This window comes from Fusarium graminearum, chromosome 1 (assembly GCF_000240135.3).
Source record: "Fusarium graminearum PH-1 chromosome 1, whole genome shotgun sequence".
Lineage (NCBI taxonomy): Eukaryota > Fungi > Ascomycota > Sordariomycetes > Hypocreales > Nectriaceae > Fusarium > Fusarium graminearum.
Window position 1 is genome coordinate 2,087,331 of NC_026474.1, and position 23,602 is coordinate 2,110,932.

Sequence of the window (23,602 nt, forward strand, 5' to 3'; positions counted from 1 at the left end):
GGGACCTGCCCTTGCTCATTCTGAACAATCACAAACCCTCATTGCATCCAGACCAGACCACCAATTGTCATTAAAATGGATGGTTAACCAACCTGGCGTGCATACTTGCCAGGTCTGCCCACATGGCCTTTGCATGACAGCAACAGCTTGCCTGTACCTCACTCGCTCCTCACCTGCCCGCACTTATCTACACCTGATCGTAAATCAACCAATGCAAGGCACCAAACATTGAATGCCGAACCGTTCAGCTTGCACCTGACACTACCGGTCAACTCCAATATCCAATGTTCTTCCACTCCTCATCTCTTCAGCTGTCCTTCATGATGATGGGAGATTGAGGTCCTTGTACGGGCTGGAGTGTACAAGCAAAGAAGCAGAGTGTGTATTCTGCGTCATCCGTCGAACCGTTTTGACTCGAAATTCTCATGAGGCTATACTACTCTAAGACTTGAACCTGAGCCCCCCGCCAATGAACTATCACCAACAACGAGCTATCGGATACAGTTGAATAAGTTCGGTACCGTGGTTTAGTCTGAGACACTCTCTAGTTAGAATGTGGGGTCTACTAATGACCCAACCCAGGCTTCAGAGACTCATGTATACAGACAAAGTCTGTGATAAGCCATTGCCGGATCTTGTGGCTCCTCAGCTTTAGCAAAGAGGAATTCCTCGAGCATCGTCCCCTTCTTGTTCAAAGTTAAACCCGACCTTGGACCCCGCTCGAGACCAGGGGCTCAGGACTCTGACGTTTTGTTAACGACGTGAAACTTATATCCTATCATAAGTCTCTCTACTGGCCGTGTCTCAATTTCAAACATGCCGATCAAATGTTCTCTTGGGATCTAGACTCCTGTTGTGCTACAAACGCATGGTGTTAGTTCCCACCACATGTTATGTACCAGAAAAGTTGGCGCTCAAGGCATAATAAGAGACGAAATTACAAAGTCAGCTTATGCTACCTATATCACACTCTGAGGTTGTGTATTCTTATACCCTAAAGCTGAGAGGTCAACTTTTCGGTTTCCTGCTAGCCCCAGGGTTGAGAACATTGCGACTGCGTTCCATTCTTGGCTACGGAATTAGACACGAAGCAGATCGATCCGGCTCTCCCAAGGTTAGTAGCTTCCAGCTATTATACTCTGTACGGTTCGCTCAATCAAATACATACCCCATTGACGTTTTCCTGTTTCCGTACTCCAGCTCGCTTATTGTGTGGCTACAGAAACCCATTGGTTGACTTCTACAATCTGGAACTTTGCAACTTGTATTGGATCAGTACACGCGATTCATGACAAACGATCCATCCTGTAAACTTCGATAGTCAGCGACTAACGGGCACACTCCATATCCATATTTTCTATCGGCCGGCACCGATTCATGCTGCTGCTACAATCCCCCGAATGCCTTGACCACGAGCCACTTGGACCGGATAAAGGACAGCATATTATGTTTGGCCTTATTATGTCCCATTTGGCAATCCAATATTTTGAATTCTGGCTTGCTACAAAGGCCAGAATTGCCACCAACAGACTGTGAACGCCAAGGTAGGAATGACTTTGCCCGTTTTATGTTTCATGTTCAATGAGAGTCTGTCTGGTATTTTAGAGGAACGGCGAGATGTTACAGTCATTCAGCATCCACCCAACTAACAATGCTACAGCATCCTTCAGCGATTAGCAGCTGTTATCCGGGTTCATGGTTAACCACCTCCGAGAGGCGTTCCTTGGAAATATGCCCGACAATTATCTTGGCACATTCCCACGCCCAAAAGCGGGAACTCTTATCAACTTGACAGAAGCACAAACCGCCCTCTGTCCTGTCATGACCACGCACGGATGGATCGCTCCCGTGGAGCGTGGCGCCGCCAGGTTAGGTGTCACAACTCTATTTCAAGTCAATAATGCATGTTGGCTGGCTGTCTAGGACATGAGATGCAATCAAGTTCCAAGGTTGAGTATGCCCTTACAAATTCTTACCATGCACTGCATCTGCATCTTTAGTAATCATCAGAGCATTGATCATGTTTCTGGTCATGCTATAAGTAAATACCCTTCATAGTTTGTTTGGTTAATCAGTTGCCCTCTAGCTGAGGACTTGACAGAAAGAGAACAAGGATAATAATAACCGTCCTTCTCTGTCGACAAAGTTAAAGCTCTTCTGCGTCTGGTAAAGTTAGTCTCACGAGGTCTGGCCTCTCGGGGTGGAATTCTATTGACAACTACACATTTACAAATGTCCCCTTCGGCAACTAAACTACAAGAGATTGTGTACCATGAGGCTAACGTCGTGTTTCTGTGATAATACACGGAAGAGCTTGATACGCGCGTGTGTTTATTCATACAATGAGCTTGTCAAGTAGACTTGCTGGCTCTGGCAGAGGTTCATGAGACATGAGTCGACGTGTCTCACCCAAGATTCTGCATCTATACATACATACACATACTTGCAATGAGAGAGCCAGTACATGCAGCTCCATAACTTCCTGAGGGGATATCCAACAACAATCAGCCTTGCTCTTGCGAGCTATGTCCCAAAACAGCCATTTCTGAAGAATAAAGTTTTGTCAAATGCTAGCCGGACAGCGGGAGGCACTCCTTTTCCGCGGTCAGGAACGCAGAGCGCACATGGCTTTGCCCGGATCGGTCCAGGAACTTGCCCCCGGGTCCAAGTTGGTTGCGCCACGACATCAATGCCCTCCATCGCCTGACAACCTCAAACCTTCTTCCAGTGGGTCGGGTTTTGCTTGACAGGCCTTGACATGGAGGAATGAACGATTGTTGGTGCTGTACTACTCCAGCATAGGCTTCGAACTGGATGTATTTATCTTGTCGACCACCCAACGTGCGGAATCATGAGAAACTTTGTCAGTTCATCCTTTATCATTCTCTCGGCACAAGGCAACGACACTACTCTCAAGTTTTTCTTTCAATAAAATTTATATGATTGGTGTTGTGCTGCAATCACAGAAGTCTCCAATCATTTAGGATACTGTCCAACATCCACTTCTAAGTTCGTTGCCCAGCTTGCCCATCATGGCTACAACCATGTTGTACACAACTGGTGCCTCAGTAGAGGATCCCCCTCACAGCTTAACAAACACTACAAATGGCTCTGGAAAGCCGAGGCACCGACCAACGGCACTGCAGATTAAACCACTGGACCCCAGTGAGTTGAGTGCCAAGTTGGGTGGCCTCTCCGTTGAGTCCAATGATCAACTCAGTCCCTCAATTCACATCGAGAATTATACCAGACCGCCGCTGTCTGCTATGAGCATGGGCGTATCACCCAGGACTATCCCCGAAACACGCCTAAGTCCATCGGCGAAAACCACGGTGTCTTCAGCGTCCTGTAAGAAAGACAGCGATAGGCTGAACCTGCCATCACCTGGAAAGCCTCCACGCCGGGGTAGCATATTTGATGCATTCCGTTTCAAAGGCTCGAACTATACAGACGAAGCACAAAGCCAAGATACTGCAAATGCTCAAAAGCCTGCTCCCTACAAGCATGTTCCTCAAGTGGCAGCACAGCAGTTTGCTCGCACCACCACTGTGGAGACTCTGTCACAAAAGACTTCACCTAAAGGCATGAGACCTGCCCCCGGGCCTCGATCAATGAGCAACGCTACCATTTCGTTGCAGGAGTACCACAGACAATACAAACGAGCACAGAGCATCTGTACTGGTAGACCGTCAAGTGGCTATAACCAGTCAAAATTGGCTGGTAGCGTCGATGCAAACGACAGAGTCTCCCAGCAAAAGAAACAAAATGCTCGTTTGAGTTCATACGGCAATAGACCTGAACTACCAAGAAGGATGAGCACGGGCAACATGTCAGGGAAAAATGATCACCAGCCCCCATCACCATTTCGACAAGATTCTACGGGTATTGGAGGCTTCCAGGGAAACAATGTTCCTAGCATGAGACGAGGCTCTGCTAGCTCATCAGGCTTTTCAGATACGTCGTCGTCATTCACGCGCGAGTCTGGCCCCGCAACTCCGTTCAAGTCAGAATTCGGCGGCAATATTTGTCCCAACCGTCGAGGGTCGGAGACCAGCGCAGCAACCTCTGGATCGCGAAGAGGCAGCTTTGTCAATGTCCCAAACCCCCAGCACACAGCTGAAATACACCGTGTGGACTGGTCGCAAAGTGATCAATCTGCAAAGGTCCAACGAGACTCCAAGTGGGGAGGGCTCAAGCATCGAAAGACCAGTGTAAGCCAGCAAAAACCGAAGGATGAGAAAGACGGCCCTCATGTCATTGAGACAGCGTTACAGTCGACAAACTCCCAAAAGTCGCCAAAGCCTGGGTTCCTTAAGCGATTCATGCATTAGCAAAATAGTGGACTCAGAATGTACATCATGGTGGACAGATAATAGTGAATGAGAAATAATAGCCTACCCATTACTGTAGTATTTCCATCGTTTATTTAACATCAACCAATACGTTCTTTTGCGCCGAACCAAACAATCATATCCTGTGATTCCGTGAATGACTTAAGCAGACTAGTAAGCTCAGCGTTTCTCCTGCTGCATCAAGCGCTCGATGAGTTTTGTGTCTTCCTGTGCAAGTTGCTGTCTTAAAATGCTGTCCACGTCTGTGTTTGCACTTTCGGTATTTATAAGGTGGAGGATGAGCTCTGAGTATTCGCGAATAGCATCACCTTTCTCGCCGCCTGCACGCCGCGCCTTGCGTAGAGCCTCTTTGCCATTCTGTATGCCGATATCGTGATTCCAAGCCTCCTGCTTAGGTGGAAGGCCCTTTAAAAGCGAAGCGGGAATAGCGGGTTTACTTTCGGCGGGTGGGAGTGTAGCAGCATCGATTTTGAGGAGCTGTTCAGGTAGATCGGGATACTTTCGGAAGAGAAGACGAAGCTTTTCGGATGTTTCGAGGGCTTGAAAGGGGTTCGAAGGGTCGAAGGGTCGGGGCTCCGAGACTTGTTGGGATTGCGATCCTGGTTGTGCAGGTTCGGGTTGTGTTACGACTTCAGGATCAGGAGGGTGGTTCTCGCGATGGATTTTATTACATGCGACAGAGCAGCTTGAAACTTGTTAATCGATTATTCATTTCGGTTACTGATGTAAACTTACTATGGAAGACGACATCGAGGGCATTTGTACTTTGGCGGATTCGTGTTGCAGACACCACATAGCGAGGAGTTTGGTGTTGTTGTCGTTGGCTTGTCAACTTGTTCAGTCTGAGCTTGGTCAGTTGGCGCAGGAGCTTCTTCTGATTCAAGAATCGGAACATCTGGTGTTTCTTGTTGCTCTTGTTGCTCTTGTTGTTCTGACATTGTGGTAATAGATCAAGCAATTATGTTGTCTAAAAATCCAATCGTGATTAAAGCAACAGCTTGGTATTTTTCCTTGATGGAGTTGATAAAGAATGATGGAAGCAGTAAAAGAAAAAAGTAAACGAAAAAAATAGATCCATTAATACAAACATAAAGTTCAAGGGGTCCAAGACCGCCCCGCGTCATTGCGCGCTTCGGCTCAGGACGCAACGGCAATAGAAAAAAAAGAATAACCAGGATATGGTCCGTGCGTTCCCATGGAGACTTTAAACTTGCCCTTGCATCATAAGAAGCTCACACATTACTAATGTTCAGGCCAATCACGGTTTAGACAATAGGTTACCGAGAGCGGCGAAAAGTTGCGATATCATAACCGTCAAGTCCGAAACGGTTTTTTTTCTCTTGACCTTGCCTCATCATAAGACGTATGTTGTATACATCTCCTAAATATCTCCGGCATCATTTGTCTTACAGTAGCGATATCGTCCATTCCTTCGACTTTCACTCTCTTCAATCCCTACATCATGGCATCCTCTAGAACCATGTCAAGGACATTGGCCGCTCTCACTCGGCCTGTCACGGAAACATCCTCCCGAGCAGTCCCACGATGGACTCGCTCAATGGCCACAGTTCGATCCCGGATTCCTTCCATCTCTTCTGGCTTGCGACCACTTGCGCAACGACAGCGCATCGTCAGGACGGCAACACCGAGTCTCGCTGGTATCGGTAGCGGCGTCCGAACCATATTCATCCAGACAGAGAATACCCCGAACCCGGATGCCCTCAAGTTTCTACCAAACCATCGAGTTGTGCCCGAGGAATTCTCTACACCTTTCATCGAATACCTCAACCCTCGAGCAACGATTTCGCCGCCGCACCCCTCTCCTCTAGCCGCCAAGCTCATGAACATCGATGGAGTCACTTCGGTCTTTTATGGCGCTGACTTTATAACCGTCACAAAAGCTGCCGACGCCAACTGGGCGCACATTCGCCCCGAGATATTTGCACTTATTACCGAAGCTATCACTGCTGGTGAGCAAATCGTTACCATTTCCGAGCGTCGTGAGGGAGAGGCTGGGGCTCCTGTTGAGGAGGACAGTCTTGCCTACAATGAGAACGACAGTGAAGTTGTTGGTATGATAAAGGAACTTCTTGAGACACGGATTCGGCCAGCCATCCAAGAAGATGGTGGAGACATTGACTTCCGCGGTTTTGACGACGAGGGCTACGTGCATTTGCGGTTGCGAGGCGCTTGCCGTACTTGCGACTCAAGCACAGTTACACTCAAAAATGGAATTGAGGGCATGCTGATGCATTATGTGAGTTTTGACAATCATATTCCCCTCATGCATTTCTAAACTAATATTGCTCTAGATTGAAGAGGTCAAGGGTGTTAAACAAGTGATGGATCAAGAGGAGGAAATTGCCCTGCAGGAATTCGAAAAGTTTGAGGAAAAGCTCAAGCAACAAAAAGGCCAGGCTGCCTCAGCATGATAAAATGGTTGAGAGATTATGGCCAATTCGTATCTGTATATTAGTTTGATCGGACAATTTGACGATACCCACGTGTGTCCTCCTTCCCTTTTTCATGTTGACTATGTTTTTCAAAGAGCTGTTCTTGGGATGCAGTCATGGTCTAGGAACGGCCGCACGTCGTAGGATTGCTGTAACTGCTTCTGATTCATGCCTCCCTTCTAAATCATTGGCAAAGATACTGCCAAAACAAAGGATTCGAGTGGTGGTTGAAACAACCTAGTCGGACCCGAGGTTATGAGCGAAGAGATCGGTGATAAGCCCTAAACTGTGATGCTGCATGTTACTACAAGCGCATTGTACCCAAAAGCATTTGATGACAGTTTTGCCAACGTAAGGATTGAGTAATCCAAGCCAGTGGAAGCTCGAGTTGTTTAAGGTGTGATCCGTATCTTTGAGTTATCCACCGCTAATGTATGTAGCTGGCTCGCAACTATCCGTGCGAAACAAAAAAGAGCAGGCTGGGTCCGGTCTTGTTCGAAGTCGACAAATGTTGGATCCGGAATAGATAGCCTCTCCTCGAGAAGGGTTTGAGCGCACCGGGCCACTTCGAGTATGCTTGTCGGTGCCTCCAGCTATCGCTTCTGCTGCCTTATTATACGAGATTGACGATGCAGGTGCAGAAGTCGAGACGCATTGGGCGGCATGATACCGGCTCAATCCTGTTGTTTCTTTTTTGCTTTATTTGAGCGCGTCAATGCCTGGAAGTCAAGTGACTTAAAAGACCAGGAACGACCTTGCCTGGGTAGGTTTGGCAGCTGACTGGAAGAGATTTGAATTGTTCTTATGACTTGAATGGATGAAGAAGGATCCGCACATAACTGTAGGGGACCCTAGTAGACGTACAGCTCGCCGAGACTTTAACCTTGAACAAACATGCGCCAGATCGCATGGATCCGAAGATGAAGCGTTGCAAAGCTACTAAGCCATTCAAGCACACCGTAATTGGTTCGGTTGTCGCGATCTGGAAGCTTTCGGATATTATTCGCCATAAGTTCTGTCTCGCTTTCGCAAGGACTTACCCAAAAGGTAACGTTGAGTCAAGAAGATAGAGATAGGGGATTTGAATACCACTACTACTGAATCCGGCCCCGCTTAGAGCTCCGACTGTACAATTAGCCGTGCCAGTTAAGAGCCGCCTTGAAGATACCAGCACCTCCTTGGCTCCGCCGGAAGAATGTCGCTCAACTGTCGACAAGAAGACACTGCTTTCTTTTTTAGGGTGTGGAGAAGCCAAACCCGGAAAGTTGTCGGCAGCGTTTAAACAAAACGGCATTGCAGCAACAGCAAAGGAGAGCCCTGCGTCAATATGCCGGGACTCTTTAAAGACAAGCATGGGTATTTGCAGTCTTATGGCCCGGCGGCACAGCTACGTGCATCGCCGGATATCTACCCAGAAGGAGCTTGGCCAGAGGACCGGCAAAAGCTGTAGAACCAATTCAACCGTGAATCTTAAAGAGCAACCAGTCTGCACTAGAAGCCCGTTGTAGTGGGATGGCGCCTTGGAATTCCCGGGCCGGTTTCTATGATTGGCGCGGGAGACAGTATGCAGTGGGTGATACAGCCTCCACCGAGGCAATAACCCCACAAACCCCTCAAACGAACGGCGTGGGCGAGCTGTTGGCGCGTTCCGGATCTCAAGGCCCTGGCTTCTTGTTTCAACGTGGGGAATCAGATTTGCCTTGCGAGCAGGCAACCAAACATATACCCATAGCAGCGCGCATGACCCCAAATTTTTCTCCGTACAAGGAGAGGGTAGTGCTATGATTTAAAGAGCCATTGCGCCTCGATTTGGACGTGCTCGTCACCTCTCTTCGTGTCTTCTTTCGCTGTCCTTCAACTCATAGACTCCTTGACTTGCGTCGCAACACTAGTACCAAACCCACGACTTACACGCATTGCCCATAATGAGTCCCTCAGCAGTTGAAGGTAACGGAGTCGTGGACGTCAAGACGACTCTAAAGCCCAATGTTGGTGTTTATACCAACCCCAACCATGACCTCTGGGTTGCTCCTGCTGAGCCCTCCGCCGAAGCTGTCAAGTCTGGTTCCGACTTGAAGCAAGGTGAGGTCAGTGTTGCTATCCGAAGCACTGGTATTTGCGGGTATGTTGTTTTTATCCTTGTCCCTGCCTTACCAAGAATGTTTGCTGACAAGAACACAGATCCGATGTTCACTTCTGGCACGCTGGCTGTATCGGTCCCATGATTGTCGAGGGCGATCACATCTTGGGCCACGAGTCTGCTGGCGAGGTTATTGCCGTGCACCCTTCTGTCAGCCATCTCAAGGTTGGCGACAGAGTCGCCATCGAGCCCAACATTCCCTGCGGTACCTGCGAACCCTGCCTTACTGGCCGATACAATGGTTGCGAGACCGTCCAGTTCCTGTCTACCCCTCCCGTCCCAGGCATGCTCCGCCGATACATCAACCACCCCGCTGTCTGGTGTCACAAGATTGGAAACATGTCATATGAGAACGGCGCTCTTCTCGAGCCCCTCAGTGTTGCTCTGGCCGGTATGCAAAGGGCCGAGGTTCGCCTGGGAGACCCTGTTCTGATCTGCGGTGCTGGACCTATCGGATTGATCACACTTCAGTGTTGCGCTGCTGCTGGTGCTTCGCCCATTGTCATCACTGATATTTCAGAGAGCCGATTGGCATTTGCCAAGGAGCTCTGCCCTCGCGTTATCACTCATAAGGTCGAGAGACTATCTGCTGAGGATTCTGCAAAGGCCATTGTCAAGAGCTTCGGTGGTGTCGAGCCAACTGTCGCTATGGAGTGCACTGGTGTTGAGAGCAGCATCGCTGCTGCGGTCTGGTCTGTCAAGTTTGGCGGCAAGGTCTTCATCATTGGTGTCGGAAAAAATGAGATCAACATTCCCTTCATGCGCGCAAGTGTTCGGGAGGTAGACATTCAGTTACAGTACCGATACTGCAACACCTGGCCCCGAGCCATCCGCCTGGTCGAGAACAACGTGGTTGACCTTTCTAAGCTGGTTACCCACAAATTCAAGCTTGAGGACGCCATCAAGGCGTTTGAGACGTCGGCGGATCCCAAGACCGGAGCGATCAAGGTCATGATCCAGAGCTTGGAATAAAAGATGAAATGATGATTAAGAGGGGTATGGTGCTCGGCGTATGATTTTGACTTCGAGGCGCGAGTCTAATAAAAGACTGTAAATAGCTTCTTTGGGACATAGACATGAGAATTTAACAAATTCGCGAAGAACTGTTGTGTGTTTATTATAAATCGCGAGCGATGATGTCAGATAGAGTTTTCCTAGTGATGTTGCAGGAAACGAGGATGGACGATTGTCAGTAACAGCAGAGTTGAAGAGTAAGATCTTGCAATAAAGAAGGTGAAGAGTTTTCTGTCTCGTAAAATATTTGTAGAGATCTTAGAAAAGAGGTTTATAAGAGTGAATTCATAGAGGTGCTTGCTTGCTGTTCGCCCAGCGGGAGCGCGGGTACCTGTACCGTAAAAGGATTAGCGCATCACTATCGGCTCCCGTCCAACCACCATCCAGCGAGTTCTCCCGAGCTTTTTTTCTCCCTCAGACGACCTCACTTAAGATCACGACCAGCTTCGACTCCATCAATTGACCACCCGCAGCCGGTCTTTCCACCCTGAGGAGCTCCGAATCCGAATCTACGAGGCATCTCGTACTCTCTTCACAGTCTTAACCGCCGCAATGTCTTCCCTCGCTCGTCCCATGCTCCGCTCGCCGGCTCTACGTGTCGCCGCCCGACGCTTCGAGAGCACCACTGCTCAGAAGGCTGCCGAGAACGCTAAGCAGGCTGCCACCAGAGCCCAAGAAGGTCTATCGCGTGTCACATCTACTGCTGGTCCTGCCATTGCTGGTTACGCAAAGGGTGTTGCTAGCACTTTGGGCAAGGTTGGCGGACGAACGGGCAAGATCATCGGCTTTGTTGAGCGTACGTCCATCATCGCTTGGGACCCAGTTGCCGACCGCTGAGTGCTGACATTCTAAACAGGACAAGTCCCCTTCGTCGTCTACTACTCCAAGGTCGGCCTCGAGCTCGGCAAGTTTGTTTTCCACAACCAGAAGATGAGCCCTCCGTGAGTTACAATTCGGAATTGCCTCGTTATGGCGGGATAATCGGCTAATGCAGGCCCAACAGTAACATGGCCACTTTCCAAACTACCTACCAAAACCTCATCAAGTCCATCCAGAACCGTACCATCATCCAGTCTTCCCAGAACCTTGTCCAGCAGGTGCGGAATATCGGCCCTGCCCAGCTTGCTGCTGGCGGCGTCGTTGCGGCTGAGGTCCTCGGATTCTTCACCGTTGGTGAGATGATTGGCCGTTTCAAGCTTGTCGGCTACCGCGGCGAGGTCTCTTCTCACCACTAAACGGGTCTCTTGTATTGGAGCAGGAGTTGTAAGGATCAATCCGTGCTGGACCGTGATGAGCAAATAAGGACGAATGGACTATAGACATGGACCTTCCTGGCTGAGGACGTCTGGGAGGGTCTGGTTGGAGACTGATTGTTTCGGGGGGAGTTGAAAACTGGGAGATTTGGGAATACCGGTCTCACCGGACCTCGATGTTTGTCCTGAGCATCTTTCTTTTGTAGAACTGTACATCAATCAAGCTGCGGCGGGTGATCCCCGCCGTGGAGGGCTTTCGACAATGATATCTAATAACGAAACGACCCTTATTGATGAAAGAAACCTTGTAAAGTATTGTATTATTTTATCCCACGATGCACTCGATCCATTATTGAACCACCACCTTGCATTGGTTCATCAGCGTGAGTAGCTTGAAGTCCCTTGGTGAGCAGCCTTGTCTGATGAGCTACTCTGTCGATGGTGGTCATGGCTCAAGCCCCTCCACGACTGTAACAGAAATGCTGAAACATTTGTATTACTTCTTGTAACAACGATTGCCAACCCCCTCAAGTTTCAGAAAGTTAAATTCGAAAGCTCCTCCAAAGTGTGTCTGAAGAGCCTCCCTCTCCACTCGAAATCACACCCATCTCTTCGAGGCCCAATTACTGACAAACTAACATGGGTCAGCAAAATCATCAAACGTGATATTCCATACCTGCTTCAGATTGGAATAAGATAAAGTTTGCAGGACCAACTCAGCGGGACTACGTATCATGCACATCGAGAAGACTACACGGCCAGATGCATATCTGCTGCGCCAATAATCGCCCTGAATCGGTGGCCGAAACAAAAGTCGGCAACGTATAAGCTTATATCAAAAGAAGCAATATACACCATTGTGCCGATGGTGTTTTGCACATCGTTTTCCAGACGGTTTAGGTGCACTAGATGTTTCAAGAAGTTAAGGTTAAGGGCAAAACGCAGTCTAGTGTTTATCTACGCTCGTCATCTAATCGTGACAATGACTATTTGACTCGGGTGAAGCCTTGGTCAATCAAGGACTCGGTAGATGCCGTCATATTGGTTTACAGAGGCTTTGATATCCCACGAAGCGGGACAATACTTTGCGGTAAATATACACAAAGGACTATATAGCTCAACTGGGGTAAGGCTTGCGAAGAGTTATGCTCAATCGGGATCTTCTAGATCATATCGCCATCATTCCAAGAATCTCGACCCTGTTGTCCACCTTCTGCTTCTGGAAGCAAGTACAGATCCGGGGTATGGGCCCTTTCATTCGCCTAAATGTCCCATTTCCACACAATAAGTTGGCCGGGCGTCTAACAAACGATAGCCCCGACTGAAAGATGTTGTAGAGATGAAGGAAGGCACAACCGCGCGCGAAGATCGTGTATGAGATACATGGGACGTAGTGTGGTCCGGTCGAGTCATCCGTGCGATCCGCACCCTGGCCTGGGCTGGAGCCCCGAAACGAACGAGGCCCGTCCCGAGGTGTGCGGACCTATTATGGAGTCCTGGATTGGCCCTTGGCAGAGCAGTCCTTTTTTTTCAACCTGCGCCGTAACCACAATGGAGCCGTTGAAATATACGCGCTCAGGAAAGGGTCCCCTTGGCAAATATTTTTGACCTGGTGACTAGCGTCTAGCGGTCAGATAATTTCGCCCGATCGACAGGCTTCTTCATAAGGGTTGACAGGTTGATGTGATCAAAACCCCGCTGTTGGTGATACCAACTAGGATCCTTGTCGCTAACCGTCAGTGCCACGCTCATTTTAAGGAGAAGCGTCTCTTGAAACTCGAGGGACCGCCGAAGGATGAGAAGAGAGAAGCACTGTAACATGCTTGGAAAACCGTGGTATCATTTAGGAACCGCCAGGGTGTTGTTGCTCACCGCGCCTGTAACCACGCCATCTTGCTCAGGCCCGGTTTGGGCTCACAACTACCCTGGCCAAGAATTGAAGAACAAGGCTTTATTAAACTCCTGCCTTGGTGGATTTCAGATGGTGCTTATGAGCTTCATGGAAATATGCCCTGAATTTGTGTCCTGCGTTGGCAATCTCTTCTGAGCCAAAGCCGTGGCTTTACTGTGGCGGGCCAGGCTTCCTCGCTGTCCAGACATAGCTGCAAATGTGTTAGCTAGATACAACAAAGAGTGACTGGAAGCTTACATATTGCAGTAAGTGTGGAATCGTAAAACACAGGTCTCGCGCTTTGCTGTTGTACATAGCTTACGAACGTCCTCGGGCTTCCAGCCAAGTTTCTCAACCAGTGGTTTCAGGCTCAAAGATTCCAGGCTGTGAGATAGTCCAATATTGAACCACCTGGCAATCTCCCGCTCCTGTCGGTCAGAAGACCAGGGGCAGACATAGGCACGGATCATTTCCTGCTTCACATCTGTGAAACCTGTGGCTTCAAGCAACTGCCGTGTTTCTTGAGGCACAACTCTAGCGATGCGGTTGAATCGGTCCATCCCGTCAAAGAAAAGCTCTGCCCACTTCTCAAATGCGGAATTCGCAGGACGCTCATCATCGTCACACCGGGGTGTCCAATCAACTTCAATGTGTTCCAGGTGGCCAATGCCTGGGGCCAAGTGCCTGATCAGCAGTTAGCGACAAAACTTGTGCAAAAATACTGAACTTACTCAAATATATTGCGGTATACTTGGGGCCACAAGTCTGTTTGGATACTTCCCAATAACATCCGCATGTGTATAAAATCGCAATCTGTGTATAATGAGTCCCATGTGGGTTCCTCTATATCATATTGCTTTGGCAATACTCCTGGAGGGATCCTGTTCTCGTCAGTGGAAGCCCCAGAAGAAAACGGTCCGTGAAGTCTTACAATGCTGGCAAGATCTGGTTTAGATCGACAGCCATTATCTGGGCGTCTGTGAAGCATCTAGGCCATGTTAGCGGATGACTCAAGTAGCTGTAGATGGGGAGAAAACAAACTCTTCTGCCACGTTGATCGGCCATATGCCTGTTCCGGTACCAATATCCATCATCCTGGGCGCTTTCCGTTGAATTGGTGCTTGGAACGGCTTGTTATCTCTAGCGAGAAGAAAAACCTTGTGGAAAATATCAAGGCGATTTAACTCTTCCTAAGAGTCGTTTATCAATACACATTTCGCCATGTTGAGAGAAGACAACTCACCGAATCAATGGGAAACAAGTATTTGCCTGGTTTCCAAGACCCGTAGAAACGACCATGCTGCCATATGCCATCTTCGAGATATCTCCTCTCTGACCCATTTACACTATAGTCCAGAAGATGAGTTTGATTGATCCCCAAAAAGCACTTTATGAAAGCTAGCGTACCTGTTTGGTGGAGGCATCACAGCCATAGAGGAAATTGTGGAAGGTCCCACGTCTTGTACGAGATCAGATTAAACCGCGAAAGCCAAAAGGCAAGACAACAGCGCAAGGTGGCTTGGCTGTGGCAGATAGCGCACGCAATTTGGCCTGCGTGTTCGAATCCAGGATGAGCGAAGTTTCTAGTGGTGGTGGAGAATATGGCTGGAAGTGTTAGCAGATGAACGAATGCAATGTAATAAGCTGAGATCCACCAAATGAGGGATGTATAATAAAAAGACAGCGCGAAAGGTTATCGAGAAAAAGGACAGCACGAGGAATGGACGCTGGACGATGGACACCGCAGGAGCTGAAGGACCTGCAGCGTGTATTATTTGTGTTTTTAGGAGAAGTGCAGCAAGTTTCGTAGGCACCACGGGGCCTCAATGAGCTGTTTCAACAACTTGAGGATCACCCGGGCATGGACCCTAAAATGATCCAAAGAACACCGATCAACATCAAGAGCTGGCAAAGCACAGCAGTCATACGCCACTGTTCCACAGCGGCCTTGCGAACGGTATACAGAGTGTTGACTACCAGCAGTTGTGTCGAGTAACAGCCCATTGGTAAAACATGGTTAAGGAGAGAAAAAAGATGCTTGAGAGACCCCTCGTACCCGCAGTTTATAGCATTAACACTCACTGAAATAAAGACAGCTTCAGACTTGAGATTATGTGAAGCTGATATCCGTGTAGGAGATATATTCGGGAGCGGCCCAAGAAACGACAAGGATGGTTGATAATGGGCTGTCGATTAAAGGCAGATGTTTGAAAAGGTTGGCTTATGCGAATCGTCAAACTGACAAAAGGCAGAACGCTGGCAGCAGACTTCTGGATTTTCGTCGGTTTCAAATCTGCAGAAGAAAAAAAATCTGCAATCCAACAAAAGACCTTGTTCGACAGGTTTCAGTGTGAGTTTTCCCTCTCTTCACAGATCCGTTGGGTGAAGGAGCAGAACGTAAGGCGGTTGGTTGGTGGACGAAGACCAGTTCAACTAAGTTGGGTTTGAAGATTGTAGGAGGGGTTTTTGTTCTCTTAGGCTTCTTTAGGAACGCGATTGCCTGGACAATTGATAGCTCATTGGTCAGAGATGTATGAATGAAATTGCAAAAAAGTCGCAGCTGGAAGGAAATAATGTCAATGGCAGAGAAAAAAAGGGTCGCGGTCGAGAAGGAAGCTGGAGAAGATGAGAGGAAGGTTGTTGATACTTATTACTGTTGGCCGAAGTGTGGAGCTGGAGCTGGAACTGGAGCGCAGGACAGAACATGACATGGATGAAGGTAAGGTAGGAGGTAGGTACAGCTAACCTAACGTTATGGGAGCTCCTGCCATTGACTTACAATGCGGTCACCAAAGGAAAGTAAAGGAAAGGCAGGTACAGTCCGGTACGAACCCAGCCCAGCCCAGGCATAGCGGTCGAGGTACAAGTACAGGCTCTACAAGAGATGGACAGGCATTAAGGAGCAGTTGAACGTGGGACCTGACCTGTGGGTGTGGCTATTGAGGGTCCTCCCACCCATCCTTCCGTCTTTTTTCACATCACACCCCCTTGTCCAGTTCAAGAGCTGTTGGTCGAGTCGACTCGAGTGTTGCTTGTTATTTATTTATTGTGATTACTATCATGCGCCTCGAGAAGCGGTTGAAGGTTTGTGTTACCATCCCTGGAGCATCTGACGAGTTGAAAGGGGACGTGGCATGAACTAACCAGAATAGATGGGCATAGCAACAATAACTAATCAACCCATCCCTCCATTACTATGCAGTGGAAAATGATGTCCCTGCTCTTACGTAGGTTTACTTCATACAAGATTAGCATTGGAACCGCACCTTTTTGGAACAAGCAATTGACCTACCCACTGCGGCCCGCTCATCAATTTTCATTCTAACCAACAATGGATTTGTTGGCGGTTTCTCACTGAAATCTCGAATTGGAGAATCAATCAGTCAAGCAACAATAACTAAAGAAAGAGAAAGGATTGCCCAAGACTCGGCCAGGGGTGCGGCCAAATGGTAGGGCCAAACCGCCGCCTCAACACCACAAGTCATCAGAGGAAGGGGGTAAACCAACCGCGATATGGCTGGACTGAAATGGGTACAGTATTAGCTTTGACTGGGCTGGCGGGGCACGATATGCGTATGAACAGGGAGAACCACTAATACTAGTCCGCTGTCCGTGATGCAAGGAACTTAACTTGCCTTGCCTACCCGTCCATACCTACCACATCATAGTTTACAGTAACAGACTGCACACAGTCTGGCTGACAGGTCCTGCAGCACCTGCATCGCATCGAGCTCTTCCACCGCATGCCTAGCTCGGTCTGGAGGGCTGGAGGCCATGTCGTGGCTTTGCTGGCCTGTGACGTTGGTTTCCATGGCGGAAACGAGGGTTTGTTATTCTGTGCCACTCGAAACCACATTCATATTCGGGGTCGTTCGTTTGCCTTTCCAAACTCCCGGTATGTGTTTTGGGCCGCGGTGTGACCTTGTTTCACCATCAGCGTGATAGATCAGTGCCGGATCTCACATGTCGGACGAAACAAACTCTCAGGTGCTTGGGAATTCCTCCCTCAAGAACCTTGGCTCTTTTATATTCTTGTCCAGGCGTCATAATGTAGCTGCTCTGTTGTTAGCCTAGGCGCCCGCCAGTCTCGATACCATGGACATTTGCCGTTTGACTTCATCGTTCGCGTTGGTTCCATTACTCTAACCGCGCCGCGATCAACCATTGATCGCTGTCATTGTGGAGGACAGGGTACCGCTGTTGGTTGGAAGCGCCTGTGTTTCGGGGTAGGATACCGATGCCCCTAGCCGGCAGCGGTCTTGTCTCTAGTGAGCTTAGCATCAAACCAACAGGGAACAAGGGCCATTAAAGAGGGACTTGCCATTCAGTTAGCTGTTGATCTGATAATTAGATGGATCGACTGATCTAACCTTGCGAAATGAGACCAAAGTTCTCATGGGTATCAAACAACAGGCTCGTCATGTTCAACTCTAGTCTTGCCCAGACCATGACTCAGTATACAGCAGTCGATATTGGCTCGCCCCTCTGCTTTCTTTTTTTGATTTGTTCTGAGATTCAAACAACATGTAAGATTATTGGTCAATGGCATATCTATCTGCTCACGGATACTGTCCGGAGTCAAATCTCATTGGGTCGTGTGTCTAATTTAGAAAGGAATTTGTCTTGGATTACATGTTACTTGATAGGCCATTCCTGCCTCATGTCGCAGCAAATTGAGATGTTCTGAATATAATGGCTTAGGTTGGTAGTCACCTTCCTCCGTCAACGGTAAGCGGCTCGCAACAGGGTGGGAAGGAAGGAACCTGTTGAGACCAATTGGATCTCCCACCTTGATGATCAGGTGATGCTGCCGTCAACTCAGATCAAAAAAGACTTCTCCGACCAACTCTTTCTTTGATAAAATATCCAAATCTCGTCACTCGTCTCACTGCAGTCCATTACAGCCACTGCACATGCGCACAAACAAGTCAACCCGATGCCTTGGGTGACTTCCCTAGTGCCCGCTCGGCGCTCGCTCACTGTTCACTGAGATGCTCCGTCGCCGCCACCTGCTGTATTACCCGCTTGTTGCAGGCCTTGGTTGCACGAAACCGCCATTTCAGGGCTTCCTTGCGCTAGAGGAATGCTTCGCGAAACTAGCGATCGAAACCCCTGTCACCCAAGGCTCGCTCTTAAATTGTTGGCGTTGGGCTCTAGCGCTGTTTGGCCCCACGTCCTACTGCGGTTTAATTTCTGTCCCGTTTGGGAAGTCCTACTCCATCATCAAGTTAATCTCTCCTCACCGATGGACCTTGGAAGTAACACTGTCAGATCAGATACCTGATCAGACATGCACATACGTGCCGCTCATTACCAGTCCGGAGAACTCGCTTCCATTTATCTCTGAAGGGATTTTTTTGTTACCCAACAGTTCGCTATTACACAACGGATAACATATGAAAAGGTCATAAACATGGCCAGGTTTGCCGACTTGGGAACCCTCGCAACGTTACCACTATTCGAGCCGTAACCGACGCACTAACCTACTTCAAGCTGTGCCTATTTTTTGTTTCCTTTTTAGTTAGATCTTTGTCAACAATCGATTTGAGTATTGAAGCGCGTTAGAAAAGGAGAAAAGGAGAAAAGCAACCCTGGGGCACGCAGCTTAACCGCCTGATCAACTTATTCTCGTACACATCCTGGTAATCTGTGGTCGATCTAAGTCATAGCCCTACTAGGGCACTCCCCATTCTAACCAGCGCATCGGATTTGCAATGAGCCAAACCCTCGCAATAGACCCATGGGGTCGCCATATCTTTGACTTCTCGCCCATGGGCTGCATGCTGATCTGACATTGCTATGCAGTATTTTGCTGCCATGTCTGATTCTCAGCTCTTGTCCGACTGGCTGGCTGTGTAGCATAACGAGTCATTCACCGTTATCGACGTTCAACGGACGACAAAGACCATGAGACCATGAGACCACAACGAAACATCCTAAGGCCAGTACTACCGTGCTAGCAACCAAGGGAAAAAGCAATATGTCCTCCTTGTCACATTTTCTATGTGAATATGGGCAGCACAACAACCAACACCGTATCCCTGTGTCGTGCTCAATCAACCAGCCCCTAATCTGAAGAGTTTGGGGTCAGCAGATTAAAGATTACCCGTGGTTTCCGTCTTAAAGATCCATTGCTTTTCTCCTTTGGACAACTTCCACGGGGTATTTTGCTCGCCACAGCTTGCTCATGCGCAGTCCTCTTTCCAAGCCAGCACAACTCAAAAGCAATAGTCGAATGGTTGTTAGACCGTCCATCATCTGTGTCTCCTACGACTTGCTGCTTTTGGTGACAGGCAGTTCGGCCAAGTGCTGTAAGTGACGTTAGTTCTCCGAACTCCTCATGGCCGCTTTGAGTCCGACGGGTAGGTAGTCCCTCCGAGTCCCTATGAAATGGCACCAATCAGAGCCCATGATGGGTTTACCCAAGGTGTACGGAGTAACATCATGCAAGTTCTAAAAGAGGACAAGATGAGGGAGGACTGTTGGTTACATGCATCCCTGACCCTGCCTGCTCCCACGCTAACCAAGATTACCAGAGGATTGGGTCAGATATGTTCTTTCGTCACATAGATCCCACTGAACCTGTTTCGACGAGTTGTGAATCGTGCAACCAGTCGTTCGAGTCCACGCACAGTATGAACAAACGACAGGTATGCGTGATGTCCACAAAATGACACTTTCTAATCTTAATACTTGGGGGTGTAGCCCCAGATCAACATTCCCTCATTCATAATTGCTCAACAGCACACTGGGTGATACTCATGGAATCCACCCTGCGACAACTCCGCTGATGGGAACAAGTCCACGCTACGCGTACTAGCGTTCCCAAAGTGCAAGCCTTTGACAACAGAGTTGCAAAAAAGGACAAGTCGATCATTGCCGGGCAGCCTTTCCGCACTATCATCGAGCGTGAACCAAGTCGACCACGGCATATTCCACACGACTTCCAAGCTGTTCCCCGATACACTAGTTCCAGTGCTTGGTTTTGCCATCCTATGACCACATATCCCATAGGCACGAAGTTGAAGCCATACAACAAGCACCAACTGAGCTCAAACTACCGCAAGACAAAGCATACAAGGTAGCCAGCCAAGCGGATTTACCAGACTACTGTACCCTGCAATAACAGTCAAGGTACCATCTGCTTTTGGGACGACCACCATGATTAGCTTCAATTGCCCATCTAACATGGATGTGTTACCCCTCACCGCCTCTATCCCCGAAGACTCAGGGAGGAAGGAATGGGTGAATGTGTGTGTGGAAGCCTTCGGACTCGTCCATGAGTTTGGGCACGACACTAGTCCCTGTCGCGAGGACCTTGATACGAGACGAAAGTTAGCTGGCACCTTCTCAACCTACTAAGGACTAGGCTGTACCGTCCCCTCGGATCGCACTATACCTAGAGACTGTACTGTACTGTACTGTACTTGGTACTTAACAGAGTGCCTGCACCAATCCGTCCAGCGTCCTAGAGTGGTGATAATCTGACCCACGAGTCATTGCTGTGTCTGAACGCAAGAGCTGACAGTTAGTGAAATTGTTTTGTTGCTGCTTGGTGTTTACCAAGTTCAAACGCAATAGGCTTATCAGGTGAGTGTGACGAACGCTTTGCTAGCTGGTTGCAGGACCCGTTGATACTTACAGTACAAGAATACGGGCCATTGTCTCTGAAGAAAAGAGGACTGTACATGCGGTATGTGTGTCCCGACAAACCTTGTACATAACCGGTATCCAATATCCTGTGGATTATTGACACGCTGTCGTCTGACGGAGCCAGCAAGCATCTTATCAGCAGTAATGATGCCGAAATTCGATTTTCGTTCTCATTCATGCAGGACGAGTGTGCTATACAACGGGGTGAGTCTGCCGCCCCTGGCTGAGACCGTCTCACCACTATGAAACGGTGCATGTACAATAGAGTACATGTACGTACCCCGGGAAGTGAGGCCAGCCACAATCCTTGCTGTCCGTGCCGCTTTGGTTAAAGACCCGACCCGTCCCAGACTGTCGGGTCGAGGTGTGGGGTCTGTGAAATTGAACTTGGTAAGACAACCTTGGGACTTGGGGTTCAGTTCACAAGCACAGGAACTGCGATGCCAAGACTGCATAGGGAAGGATCAATGTTACATGCTGTTGCGGTTCAAGGTTAACTCATAATACCTACATGAGGATGATAACGGCTTTGCATATGCCCACCTGCTCGGGTATGCTCAGCGGTCCGCAATCTTATTGCCGCAAAACCCCGGGTAGGATGCTACTCTGTACATATGTTGCAAGTTCGGCTAGGCCAAGGCTCACTTACGCAAAGCACAGACGAAGACAAGATCCTTCGTTCACCACCGACGCAACAAGGCGCCGAAAAGCGCTGTCTAGCTGATCCGACAGGGTCTCATTCATTTCGTCGAGCCAACAAGACACGATAATTGGTGGCTGCATATCACTTCTGGTCCCAGCCCCCGGGCCCGACCCTAGTTTGGGTCTGCGCGCGTTCTCACTCACTTGACTTCGCCCTTCAATCCCACCGCTACGGACCAACAGCATAGCCCTAGCTCTACACGGGTCAAGCGTGGTCCACCTGGCAAGGCACAAAGCAAAACACGAGTCTTTTTTGAAGGCCATAGCCATAGTTATCTAGGTATTTGAGTAAAATCTGTCGCTCGACCTTGCACGTCACCCGCAGCTAGGTTGGGTTGGTTGTCAGCGTGTTGCACAATGTACATTGTTTCGCTTTTTTTCCCATACTTTAAATGACCACAGCATCCTAGAAGGGAAGTCAACGTCACTACGCTAAAGGCCATAAAATCATTTCTTTAAAAATAACCATGTTATTATAGGCATACTACCTTCACCTATAAACATGGAAGCGGGGGCAAGGCCTCCAACCATAACGTGAGCTGGTGCTAAACATCCTGATATGATGGTCCCAGTCTGTTGGCCGCAAATTGCGCCGTTTACGGACTTTGCTAATGCCTCGACGTGTGCACACATGACCTGTGGCCCATCTCCGCGGCCATGAGTTGTTTTAATTCACTCACTGAACCCCCTCACGATCGCCGTTGTTTAGGTGTTGCTTCGATACATCACGCCACGGTCTTAGACTCGAAGTCCAAAACCGTGGTATTCCAAGCATGTCTTATCCACTACCATTCGTACTCGCCTGTAGCCTTGTGGAAAACATACTCCTTGCCGTTAACTGTCAAGACGCCATCCTTGAGTGTACACTTCCTGTGAATGGAGTTAGTAAACAAACGTAGGTTATGCGCACGCAATCCAGTGTAAAGCACATCGATACATACCACTTGTTCTTCACACGCTGGACCTTGTCGTACATGCAGAGCATGATGTTGCCAAGCCCGTCGTCATCGACATCATCGTCATCGTGCTCATCCTCGGGATCATCAAGGTCCGAGTTGATAGCATCGTCGTCGTCTTCTTCATCGTCATCACCTCCGTCAAAGGCGGCCGGTTGCTTGCCCTTGGCCTTGCGTGATGTCGAAGCCGACGAGTGTCGAGTGGCTTCCTTCAGGGGAACCATTAGGCCGCCACCCTCCATACTCTTAGCCTTGGCAAGGATCTGTTCATGCAGCATGCGGTCGATCTCAACCCGTCCGAGTTCGCAGAAATCACCAGAAGCAGCCCGTTGCATAAGCACACCCTCGTAGTCGTCCACGTCGCCAGCGCCGTCAGTCTGGCCGTTTTGGATGTGGGGTTGGCCATTAGAGGGGTGTTGCTGTTGTTGATGGGCAGTTGCTGCGGCCATCTGCTGACGATACATTTGCTGTTGCTGTTGTTGTTGCTGTGTCAGGTTTTGCTGTTGGCCAGGCTGTTGCTGTTGCTGTTGATGATGTGTCTGCTGTTGCTGGGGTAGAGCTGGTTGTTGTTGTTGTTGCTGCTGACCCTGCTGAGGGTGTGGTTGTTGTTGCTGGTGCAAAGCATTGATAGAGCCTGCAGCACGCTGGCCGTACTGAGCCTGCAGTTGTTGGGCAGCACGGTTGGCAGCCACGTTGTTCTTGTCGTTCATGTTAATATTGGGGTTGGCGTACTGTTGATACGCCATTGGGTTGCCCTGCAGACCGGGTTCCTGCTTAATGGGCACGGGAGACTCGGTCTTGACATAACTACCTTCAGGCTTGACTCCATTCTGAGCCTGGGGCTGAGCCATCCCTGGCAGAGAAAGACCTGTCGGGTTGCCAGGATGAGGTGAAAATTGAGCCTGGGCATGAGTTTGCGCGGCTGCCATAGCAGGCGGTGGTGCTTGTGCGGGAGGAGGGTCGGGCTTGGGATCCCAAGGAAACCCGGCGACATCAAGTTGGGTGAGCTTTTGCTGCCATCCCTGGTTTTATCAACACGTCAGTTATCTTTGGTTTCACCATGATACAAGGTACATCATCGGTTCACAATGGTGGTAAAAGAGCTAGCAAAGAGAGGTCTTGGTGCTTGACTTCACAATTCCGCTTACATGGCAGCGGAGTTATGCAGCAAGACAGCATTCTGCAGAT

At 49.1% G+C, this 23,602-nt stretch overlaps 8 protein-coding genes across 8 annotated transcripts; 4 read left to right on the forward strand and 4 right to left on the reverse strand.

Moving 5' to 3' along the window:
* Window positions 1–3,032: 3,032 nt before the first annotated feature.
* FGSG_00652 (uncharacterized protein) lies at window positions 3,033–4,394 on the forward strand (the record flags this gene model as incomplete). The annotated part of the gene is made up of 1 exon (XM_011318042.1): window positions 3,033–4,394. One exon carries the CDS (start codon window positions 3,033–3,035, stop codon window positions 4,329–4,331), a length of 1,299 nt encoding a protein of 432 aa, XP_011316344.1. The 3' UTR covers window positions 4,332–4,394.
* Window positions 4,395–4,511: 117 nt separating this feature from the next.
* Window positions 4,512–5,290, reverse strand: FGSG_00653 (uncharacterized protein; the record flags this gene model as incomplete). Its single annotated transcript, XM_011318043.1, has 2 exons — window positions 4,512–5,037; window positions 5,088–5,290. The coding sequence occupies 2 exons, from the start codon at window positions 5,288–5,290 to the stop codon at window positions 4,512–4,514; spliced, it is 729 nt and encodes a 242-aa protein (XP_011316345.1).
* Window positions 5,291–5,814: 524 nt separating this feature from the next.
* On the forward strand, window positions 5,815–6,784 carry FGSG_00654 (uncharacterized protein; the record flags this gene model as incomplete). The annotated part of the gene is made up of 2 exons (XM_011318044.1): window positions 5,815–6,609; window positions 6,665–6,784. The coding sequence occupies 2 exons, from the start codon at window positions 5,815–5,817 to the stop codon at window positions 6,782–6,784; spliced, it is 915 nt and encodes a 304-aa protein (XP_011316346.1).
* Window positions 6,785–7,540: 756 nt separating this feature from the next.
* On the reverse strand, window positions 7,541–8,099 carry FGSG_11798 (uncharacterized protein; the record flags this gene model as incomplete). The annotated part of the gene is given in 3 exon segments (XM_011318045.1): window positions 7,541–7,656; window positions 7,670–7,794; window positions 7,846–8,099. The coding sequence occupies 3 exon segments, from the start codon at window positions 8,097–8,099 to the stop codon at window positions 7,541–7,543; spliced, it is 495 nt and encodes a 164-aa protein (XP_011316347.1).
* Window positions 8,100–8,730: 631 nt separating this feature from the next.
* Window positions 8,731–9,917, forward strand: FGSG_00655 (uncharacterized protein; the record flags this gene model as incomplete). Its single annotated transcript, XM_011318046.1, has 2 exons — window positions 8,731–8,927; window positions 8,987–9,917. The coding sequence occupies 2 exons, from the start codon at window positions 8,731–8,733 to the stop codon at window positions 9,915–9,917; spliced, it is 1,128 nt and encodes a 375-aa protein (XP_011316348.1).
* Window positions 9,918–10,386: 469 nt separating this feature from the next.
* FGSG_00656 (uncharacterized protein) lies at window positions 10,387–11,537 on the forward strand. Its single transcript, XM_011318047.1, has 3 exons — window positions 10,387–10,755; window positions 10,816–10,900; window positions 10,963–11,537. The coding sequence occupies exons 1-3, from the start codon at window positions 10,512–10,514 to the stop codon at window positions 11,192–11,194; spliced, it is 561 nt and encodes a 186-aa protein (XP_011316349.1). The 5' UTR covers window positions 10,387–10,511; the 3' UTR covers window positions 11,195–11,537.
* A 1,652-nt stretch (window positions 11,538–13,189) lies between these two features.
* On the reverse strand, window positions 13,190–14,536 carry FGSG_00657 (uncharacterized protein; the record flags this gene model as incomplete). The annotated part of the gene is made up of 6 exons (XM_011318048.1): window positions 13,190–13,329; window positions 13,426–13,787; window positions 14,035–14,091; window positions 14,145–14,293; window positions 14,347–14,449; window positions 14,511–14,536. The coding sequence occupies 6 exons, from the start codon at window positions 14,534–14,536 to the stop codon at window positions 13,190–13,192; spliced, it is 837 nt and encodes a 278-aa protein (XP_011316350.1).
* A 7,707-nt stretch (window positions 14,537–22,243) lies between these two features.
* On the reverse strand, window positions 22,244–23,476 carry FGSG_00658 (uncharacterized protein; the record flags this gene model as incomplete). Its single annotated transcript, XM_011318049.1, has 3 exons — window positions 22,244–22,328; window positions 22,400–23,436; window positions 23,474–23,476. 3 exons carry the CDS (start codon window positions 23,474–23,476, stop codon window positions 22,244–22,246), a joined length of 1,125 nt encoding a protein of 374 aa, XP_011316351.1.
* Between the last annotated feature and the right edge of the window lie 126 nt (window positions 23,477–23,602).

Coding starts and splice junctions, on each gene's coding strand:
- FGSG_00656 (XM_011318047.1), top strand. CDS start 10,512: ATGTCTTCCCTCGCTCGTCCCATGCTCCGCTCGCCGGCTCTACGTGTC. Junction 10,756..10,815: donor GATCATCGGCTTTGTTGAGC/GTACGTCCATCA, acceptor CATTCTAAACAG/GACAAGTCCCCTTCGTCGTC. Junction 10,901..10,962: donor AACCAGAAGATGAGCCCTCC/GTGAGTTACAAT, acceptor CAGGCCCAACAG/TAACATGGCCACTTTCCAAA.